This window comes from Vicia villosa, unplaced genomic scaffold (assembly GCF_029867415.1).
Source record: "Vicia villosa cultivar HV-30 ecotype Madison, WI unplaced genomic scaffold, Vvil1.0 ctg.001755F_1_1, whole genome shotgun sequence".
NCBI lineage: Eukaryota > Viridiplantae > Streptophyta > Magnoliopsida > Fabales > Fabaceae > Vicia > Vicia villosa.
Genome location: NW_026705717.1, coordinates 214,664 through 224,841, shown reverse-complemented (window position 1 = coordinate 224,841; position 10,178 = coordinate 214,664). Strand labels below are relative to the sequence as shown.

General features: G+C 36.9%; 1 protein-coding gene across 1 annotated transcript; it reads left to right on the top strand.

Annotated features, from left to right (window-relative positions):
* The first annotated feature begins 406 nt into the window (after positions 1–406).
* LOC131636474 (uncharacterized) lies at positions 407–1,483 on the top strand. Its single transcript, XM_058907079.1, has 2 exons — positions 407–881; positions 1,479–1,483. Exons 1-2 carry the CDS (start codon positions 407–409, stop codon positions 1,481–1,483), a joined length of 480 nt encoding a protein of 159 aa, XP_058763062.1.
* Positions 1,484–10,178: the final 8,695 nt, after the last annotated feature.

Here is a 10,178-nt window from a genome sequence, read left to right as displayed (position 1 = left end):
TTACATTAGTGGTATCAGTGCCTAGTCGACCAGTTGGTTATGATTCGTTAATGTTTTATAATCCCGTTGTATTAGATTTGTGTATCTGACACAATCAATAGTGATTTGTCTGTTTTTGATTATTTATTGTCGTAGGACGATGGTTGCTGGAAGGAATGATGATGCCATTGCTGATGCATTGAGGATGTTGGCTGGATCTCTTGGTTAAATTCCTCAGGCTAATGCTGGAAATCGGAATGGTGATGATGATGAGTATCGTGCTTTGGGGAAGTTCCAGAGGAACAATCCTCCTACCTTTGAAGGAGAGCATGAACCGGATAAGGCTCAAGTTTGGTTGAAAGCGATTGAGAAGATCTTTCGAGTCATGAATTGAACCGATGCTAAGAGAGTGCAGTTTGGTAATCACATGTTAGAGAAAGAAGCTCAAGATAGGTGGGGTAATACTGCTCATAGGTTTGATGAGGAAGGTATTCAGATTACTTGGGATCTTTTCTGTGATGCATTTCTGGAAAACTATTTTCCGGAAGATTGTCGTGGAAAGAAGGAAGTGGAGTTTCTTGAATTGAAGCAAGGAAATGGAACGGTGGCGGAGTATTCTGCAAAGTTTCAAGAGTTGATCATGTATTGTCCTCACTACAATACTATGAATGCGGAACGATCTGAGTGCTTGAAGTTTGTGAATGGTTTGAGGCATGATATCAAGAAGGCGATTGGGTATCAACAGATTACTCGATTTACGGAGTTGGTTAACAAGAGTCGTATTTATGATAAGGATAGTAGGGAGAGTGCTTCTCACTACAAGGCTATGAATGAGAAGAAGGGTCAATATCATGGGAAACCGTATGATAATAAGAAGAAAGCTGGTTTTGGCGGAAAGCCAAGTGGGGGAGGAACTTCTACTCCACTTAAGTGCTTCAAATGTGGTGTTGAGGGACATCGTGCTGTTGATTGTTCCAAAGTTGAGGTGACATGTTTCAAGTGTGGCAAGAGTGGTCACAAGGCAAACAAGTGTGGAGTTGGTTCGAGTATGACTTGTTACAATTATGGGGAGCAAGGTCACATTAGCACCAAATGTGATAAACCGAAGAAAGAGCAAGCGAAAGGGAAAGTGTTTGCATTGTCTGGTGCAGAGGATTCTACCGATGATAGGCTAATCCAAGGTATGTGCTTTATTAATGGTACACCTTTGATTGCTATTATTGATACCGGTGCGACACATTCTTTCATTTCTTTGGATTGTGCTAAGAGATTGAATCTTGCGTTATCTGACATGCGTAGAAGTATGGTTATTGATACACCTGCTATGGGTTCTGTTTCTACTTCTTATATGTGTTTGAATTGTCCTTTGAGTATTTTTGGTAGAGATTTTGGGTATGAATTGGTTGGAATTTAATTGTGTGTATATCAATTGCTTTGATAAGACGGTTATTTTTCCTGAGATTGGTGTTAAGGAAGATTTGTTTTTATCTGCTAAGCAGGTTGATGAATCTGTTTAAGATGGAGCTCAGTTGTTTAAGTTGTTGGCAACCTTAGATGTTCATGAGGAGAGAACAATTAAGGAATTGCCAATAGTTTGTGATTTTGCCAATAGGTTGAGTTTTCGATTGATTTAGTTCCTGGAACTAGTCCTGTATCGATGGCTCCATATAGGATGTCTGCTTCTGAGTTGAGAGAGTTGAAGAGTCAACTTGAGGATTTGTTAGAGAAGAAGTTTATTCGTCCTAGTGTATCGCCTTGGGGTGCACCTGTTTTGTTGGTTAAGAAGAAGGAAGGTTTTATGAGGCTTTGTGTTGATTATAGGCAATTGAACAAGGTGACGATTAAGAACAAGTATCCACTTCCGAGGATTGATAATTTGATGGATCAGTTGAGGTCTGGATATCATCAGATTCGTGTGAAAGAGGAGGATATTCAGAAGACTACTTTTCGAACGAGGTGTGGCCATTATGAGTATTCAGTTATGCCGTTTGGTGTGACTAATGCACCTGGTGTATTCATGGAGTATATGAATAGGATTTTTCACTAGTATCTTGAAAAGTTTGTGGTTGTGTTCATTGATGATATTTTGATCTATTCTAAGAGTGAAGATGAACATGTTGAGCATTTTAGAATTGTGTTATCGGTGTTGAAAGAGAAGAAGTTGTTTGCTAAGCTTTCTAAGTGTGAATTTTGGTTGAGTGAAGTTAATTTCCTTGGTCATGTGATTTCAAGTGGAGGTATTTCAGTTGATCCTTCGAAGATTGAGGTTGTATCTCAATGGGAATCTCCTAAGTCTATTTCTGAGATTAGAAGTTTTCTTGGTTTGTCTGGTTATTATAGGAAGTGCATTGAACGATTTTCTAAGTTATCTTTGCCGTTGACGTTGTTGACTAGGAAGGGTCAAGCTTTCATTTGGACTTCGCAGTGTGAGGTGAATTTTCAAGAGCTTAAGAGAAGATTGACTTCTGATCCTATTTTGATTTTACCAGATCCGTTGGAACCGTTTGTTGTGTATTGTGATGCTTCATTATTGGGTTTGGGAGGAGTTTTGATGAAAAAAGGGAAAGTGGTAGCTTATGCTTCTAGGCAACTTAAAGTTCATGAGAGGAATTATGCGACGCATGATTTAGAGTTGGCCGCCGTTGTGTTTGTTTTGAAACTTTGGAGGCATTATTTGTTTGGATCGAGATTTGATGTGTATAGTGATCACAAGAGTTTGAAGTATTTTTTTATCAGAAAGAGTTGAACATGAGGCAACGAAGATGGTTGGAATTCTTGAAGGATTATGATTTTCGTTTGAACTACCATCCTGGAAAAGCAAATGTTGTAGCCGATGCATTGAGTAGGAAATCATTGCATATGTCCATGTTGATGATGCGAGAGACGGATTTGTTGGAACAATTTAGAGATTTGAGTTTGGTTTGTGAAACGACGCCTTCGTGTGTTAAGCTTGGTATGTTGAAGCCTACGTGTGGTATTCTTGATGAAATTCGAGAAGGTATGAAATCGGATTTGAGATTGGTTAACATTATGACATTGATTAATCAAGGCAAAGGTGGTGATTTTCGGATTGATGAGAATGGTGTGATGAGATGTCGTGATCGAGTTTGTATTTCGGATGTTGCGGATTTGAGAAAGAGAATTTTTTAACAAGGGCATAGAAGTGATTTAAGTATTCATCCCGGTGCTACTAAAATGTATCAAGATTTAAGGAAATTGTTTTGGTGGCATGGTATGAAGAAAGATATAGCGGAATTTTTTTATTCATGTTTGACTTGTCAAAAGTCAAAGATTGAACATAAAAAACCGTCTGGTTTGATGCAACCTGTATCTATTCTCTAGTGGAAGTGGGATAGTATCTCTATGGATTTTGTTTCGGGTTTTCCGGGAACATCGAATAATTGTGAAGCAATTTGGTTCATTGTGGATAGATTGACGAAATGTGCTCATTTTATTCCGATGAGGATGCATTACTCGATGGAAAGACTTGCTAAGTTGTACATAGAGAAGATTGTGTGTTTGCATGGTATTCCGTCAAGTATTTTTTCGGATAGAGATCCAAGGTTTACTTCTAGATTTTGGGAAGGTTTGCAAAGTGCTTTGGGTACGAAGTTGCGTTTGAGTTCGGCGTATCATCCACAAACTGATGGTCAATCGTTGAGGACTATTCAGTCGCTTGAAGATCTTTTGAGGTCTTGTGTTTTGGAACAAGGAGGAAATTGGGATAGTTTCTTACCTTTGGTTGAGTTCACGTATAATAACAGTTTTCATTCTAGTATTGGAATGACACCTTTTAAAGCTCTTTATGGGAGAAGGTGTAGAACTCCTTTCTGTTGGTATGAATCGGGAGAGGGTGCTGTGGTTGGACCCGAGTTGATTCAAGAGACTACGGATAAGATTAAGATGATTCAAGAGAAGATGAAGGCTTCTCAAAGTCGTCAGAAGAGTTATCATGATAAGAGGAGGAAGGCTCTTGAGTTTGAGAGGGATGATCATGTGTTTCTTCGAGTTACGCCAATAACGGGTATTGGTAGAGCATTGAAGTCGCGTAAGTTGACGCCGCGTTTCATTGGTCCTTATCAGATTTCGGAGAGGGTAGGTGAAGTGGCATATTGGATTGCATTTCCGCTGTCTCTTTCTAATCTTCACGATGTGTTCCATGTGTCTCAATTGAGGAGGTACATTGCGGATCCATCGCATGTTGTTCAATTAGATGATGTTCAAGTGAGAGATAATTTGACGGTTGATACATCACCTATGCGAATTGAAGATCGAGAGGTGAAGAAGCTTCGTGGTAAGGAGATCGTTTTGGTGAAAGTGATATGGGGTGGAGTGGCCGATGGCAATATCACTTGGGAACTCGTGGATAAGATGAGGGAATCGTATCCGAAGTTGTTTGTGTGAGGTAATTTTCGATGCCGAAAATATTTTAAGTGGGGGAGAGTTGTAACACCCTATTTTATTTGATTTATTTAATTAGGATTATTTGATATTTGATAATTGTTTGTGTGTTTTATTTAATTATTGTTTGAGTGATTATTATTTAATTGTGTAGTAATATGTTATTTATGCTAATTAATAAATGGTAGAATTTTATTAGAAATTAGCTAAATGTACTTAGTTGAGTGAGAAAGAGTATTGGATGGGTTAAGCCCAATGAAATAATGAAAATTAGGAGAGAACTTTGTGTTATAACCTAATTAGAAAGAAAAGAGGAAAAAGATAGAAAGAAGAGAGGAAGAACATAGAAGAGAAGAAAAAGAGGATTTGTAGATTTCTTGAAGAGGGTGGATTAAGAGCTAGAGGTAAGGGTTAGAATTCAAATTCTTGTAGAATCTATGATTGGGTAATGTATGTGTTTGTGTGATTCTCTTTAATCCTTGAAATTTCTGAAAATATATGAACCCTAACTTTTCATGTGAAATCAATTAAATTTTATGGATTATTCATGATTAATGAGTTATATGGATGACCCATAGCTAGATACATGAATAAGAATCCATAACATGTGATAAAATGATTTTTGAACTGAGTTGAATGTGTTAAAAATCAGATTTGGTTTGAAAATGGAAGTGCTGAAACGCATCAGCGTTTTCTGATTCTGGTGTAGAGCGTCGGGCGAGTGTTCTGCTTCGTCGGGCGAGTCAGTGCCTACATGCCTTCGCCGGGCAAGTGTAGCGGGCAAGCAAGGGTTTTGTGACCAAGTTACTACCTTGGAGCGCCGGGCGAACCAATCCTTCCGCCGGGCGAAAATGCCCAGTTTTGTAAAATTTCAAATGTTCATATCTTTTGATCCATAACTCCTTTTTAAGTGCCGTTTGAAGCATATTGAAGCTAATATGATTGTATATATGATATAATATATTTGGTTGGCACTTGTTTAATTAATTATGATATCAATTGAGAATAACATGTAATTATGAATGTATGTCATAGATGAGTTGTTTATGATCAATGTTCATGGATGTATTGTGTGGTATGATAATCATGAATTATGTGATTTGATTTGCTAACTGCTAATTGATGATTGAGATTGGATTGAATGTCATTGTAACACGGTGAACTGACTTTTTATCGATCGAAATGTCGCGGTTAAGCAAGAGTCGCCACCGACTTTTATTTTATCCAAACAATATTCGGAAAGGCAAAAAGAAACAGAAAAAAACCTTTTAAGAAATCTAAGTTCGGGGGGTAATTTATGCAAAGGGAAGGTGTAAGGCACCCTTTGCATCCATGATTTTCCATGGGCTCTTAATTGCTTTGCTTGCTCGTTTGTTCAGAAAATGTAGATGAAAGAGATAGGGACTTTAGCTCGTAAATGAGCATTGCCCTTTTGAAAAATTATGAGAAAGAATATAATAAAAGTTTGAGCATTGCAAGGCAATTAGGGGCAATTACCTTAAACTCAGATGATAGGTCTCTTTTTAGCCTTTCAGAATGAAAGGGTCTATCCTTGCCATAAGGGGGCAGGAAGCCTTTCGTTTGGAGGTTGAAGGGTCGTCGAAGCATCCTTTGCCATAAGACTGTCCCATGCCATAGAAGGGCAGGTAGTCTAAGGCAGGGATCAGAATAAGCCATTTTTCGTTAGGCAACCAGAAGATACCTCAGCCTTTTTTCCGTAAGCAACTTCCGAGGGTCGCGGTCATATTGTGTATCGAAGGCAGCATCATTTAGGGTCGTATGACCTTTAGTATTCGAGGCAGCGTGGCTGAGGTATCCTCGAATTCGAGGGACATGGCTTATTCTGCAAAAATACAAGGCAACAAGGCAACAAGGCAGCAGAGAGGTTACCCAAAGGGTGCGTGTGTGCAACAATCACGTGATTATATTCAAATATTTATCTTTTAATTAGTTATTCTAATTCAATTAACGAGTTGCACTCCCTAAATTACTAACCACGCAGTTATAAAGTAATAAAGGGGAAGGGGACAATGAAACCAGCGGATCCCCAATGGGGTTTGACACAAGTAATAATAATAAAAGGCATAAAATAAAATGAGGTTTAGGGTTACCAATGACGTAGCTTTGGCAATTGATAAACCTGAAAAAGAGGAAGAACAAGAAGGCAAAGTACAGTGAGTGCATTATCGGTTCGAAGGCAAAATAACTAAACCTAAAATAAAGGATAAATATTGTAAGGCTAAATAAATAAATAAAGAAAAATATATACTTAGCTTTGCATTTGATCTGATATGGTTAGTAGTCGGGAGAGATCTCAGGGTTAACCCTGAAAAAGACAAAGGCAAAAAAAGGAATGAAGGCGACACAAACACTTAATTTAAAAGATAAATCAAATATCACTTAAATTTAATTAAATAGAATACTTAACTTTGTATTTTGGATCAGGCGCGTAGTCGGAAGGCACTTGAAAAGTCAGCCCTGAAAAGGCACAAAGAAACAGAAGGTTTTCAGTGTATGAATGATCCTCGCAAACCCTAATTAGGGTACAAGTTAACCATGGTTAATAGAATAAATAAAATCGACTTAATTAATTATTGGTTTTCGACCTAGTTAATTAAATCGATGAAAATAAAGTTTCGATAAAATAACCCTAACCCTAATTTATAATTTTTTATATCAATTAATCAAAATTAATTAAATGACTAGGCAAAATCAAAGTAATTTAAACCATAAAAAACAAATTATTAATAATAATAAAAATATATAAATATTTTGTTTATTATTATGCATTTATAAAAAGGAATTTGTTTTATAAAAAAAAGATTTTGTTTTTGTAAAGAGTTTACAAAAGAATTTAAACAAAATAATATATAAAAGAGAAAAGGTCATTTAAAATAAAAAAGAAGTTAGAATTCTCAGCTTGCAATCTGGTGTGGTGAGCCTCTAATGATCCACGGTGGACTGGCGGATTAACACGCGTTGGATCAATCTTTAACGTCATCCAAGGCCTTGGAGCGAAAGAGCGTCATGGCCTTTCTTGTAGCAGCGCACACGCGATCCATAGGCAAGAGAATTCAAAAAGAAAATAGGCGAGAGCGAGGATCGAACTCCCTCCCTCGCATAAACCTTCACTCTACCATCTCGCCAATGAACCAAGACACGTTCGCTGTTCATAATATAACATGAAATAATAATATATAAAACGAAAGGAAGTTATGAATTTTGAACATAATTTCCGCGCCAGCGTGTGTCGTCTTCCCCAATTGAAAAATCTCCTCAGACTTTTGCCAACGGTTCAGAGGCCTTTACCTACGGACCAAAACCATGGCTAGAGACCCTGCAAAATCTCAATTTCCACAAATCGAAACAATAATTAACATTAAAGGCCTATAACTACCAGAAATAATCCTCTGAAGCTAATGGTGCCCATAGTTTTACCCAATTTTGCCTAAATTTAGAGTTCCTAATTCGAAGCTTAGAAACCCTAACTATGGCAACACGCAAAACCTGCATCCAAACTTTACCAAATTATCCAGAAATCACATAGACACCCATGTAAACATGAATACATAATCAAAATACGATGAGCATGCATAAATTTCCGGAATCGAAACCAAAAATAAAATTGCAAACCGTGACTGAAAGGGTCGAGTTGCTGCATTTTTGTTGATCGGTGAGGATTGGTTTTCGATCAGAAATCTTTAAGGAATGTGTTATGATGCTTTGTTTGCCTTGAATCGACCTCTAACTTGATTTGTTACCTTCCTCTGCTTCACTACTTTTAGAGCTAAAATATGACTCCTCTGCCGCCCAAAAAACCTTCCCCCAAAACTCTGACTTTGTTTATGCATTTATATGGGAGCATTAGGTCAACAAAAACAAGAACAAATCTCTTTTGAATCATTAATTTGCAAGCATAGAAATTTGATTGGAAATTTCTTTAAATCTTTCCAATTTTGGCTAAATATCAATCTCTTGTCTCAATCTCCAATTTGCACGAATTTGGATTGGTATTTTTATATGAATGATGATTGGATTTGATTTTAATAATATCTCTAATTGAATATTTGAATTTCATATGATTTATATAAATTAATCATCATTTTAAATGATAAAAAATTCATAAAAAAATCAAATAATGTTCAAAAATTCGTGGTGATTGATTTTGAGACTTTAAGTGACTTGTGGATCAAGATTGGGTAAAAAGAAATTGGGCCCATTTGCAAAAGTTTTCAAGTTTCTTCACATTTTTCTTTCAAAAATAGTCCAACTTTGACAAGGCCTATATCTCTCAATTTTAAGGTATGGAAGTGTTCTAAGACTTTTTAGAAATTTTAGGGAGTCCTCTAACCAGTGTCTTTGGTCTCATATCAAAATTATTTTCCCTGCTCATTTTATACTCTTTTGAAAAAAGTGTCTTCTTGTTGACTTTTGAAAGGGACCTCTAATGTTTTAGTCCATATCTCTCAAATGAAGCATTTTTAGACTTGGCATGTGAGAGACAAAATTGTAGAGAATCAAATTTCCTTCCAAATGAGCTTTGGATGGACAATTTCTGATGTTCTATGTGAGAGTTATGGCTGGTCAAAGTTCAGTTGACTTTTCCTATACAAAACCCTAATTTAGAAACTTTGTACAGGAGAGTGTGTTTTGGAGCTTTATGTCTTGATTTTGAGATTGCATATGAGAAATGGTATGGGCAAATTTTGGGGTATGACAGCTGCCCCTGTTCAATTATCTTAGACCTGAAGATGTAGAGTGGTTTGTATGCCAGTCGGTATCTGAAGGTGGAAGATGATTGAACACTAGAATACCAAGAAATTTGCCCTAGCTGATGTAGGGACTTTTGTCGGAGATGGGCTTGAAGATGCCATCCAGCAAATCATGCATTAGATTCGGTTTGGAGCGTTTGAGAAGTATTTGTTAGAGATTGATCGTGCTAGCGTTGTTCGTGATGAGAGAAACGGGTCATACATTTAGACCATATCTGTAGAGGAATGTCAGAATGAGCTATACATTAGACCATGTCTGAAGAGAAATAGCAGAACGAGTCGTACATTAGACCATATCTGAGGAGGGATATCACAACGAGTTATTCATTAAACCATATCTGAAGGTGAATACCAGAACGAGTCATACATTTAGACCATATCTGACTAAAAATACCGGAACGGGTCGTAGATTAGACCATATCTGATGGATAATGCCAGAACGAGTCATACATTTAGACCATATCTGACTAAAAATACCGGAACGGGTCGTATATTAGACCATATCTGATTAAGAATACCGGAACGGGTCGTATATTAGACCATATCTAAATAAGAATACCAGAACGGGTCATATATTAGACCATATCTAACTAAGAATACCGGAACGGGTCATATATTAGACCATATCTAACTAAGAATACCGGAACGGGTCATATATTAGACCATATCTAACTAAGAATACCGGAACGGGTCATATATTAGACCATATCTGATAGAGAATGTTTGTTTGTTAGGGTTGATGAGTTATTTGACGAAGTTTTGGAAAAAAGGCTTGTCAGAATGAATCTCCAGCTCGATTATATCTGAGAGGAATGATTGTCGAGGCGGAACCTGAAAACAAAGTATGCAATGTCATGATGCATGTAATGAATGAGATGGGATTCTCAAAATAAATGAGAAACTTTCATGAAGTGATGTATGCAATGTATGAATATGTTTATGACATATGATATGCGAATATGATTTATGTTGTCCTGATTGAGAAAATAAATCTCTATATCCTTGTGATTTTATTGTCGGATCTTG

Excerpts from the sequence above, each read along its gene's own strand:
- LOC131636474 (XM_058907079.1), top strand. The coding sequence starts at position 407 with ATGTTAGAGAAAGAAGCTCAAGATAGGTGGGGTAATACTGCTCATAGG.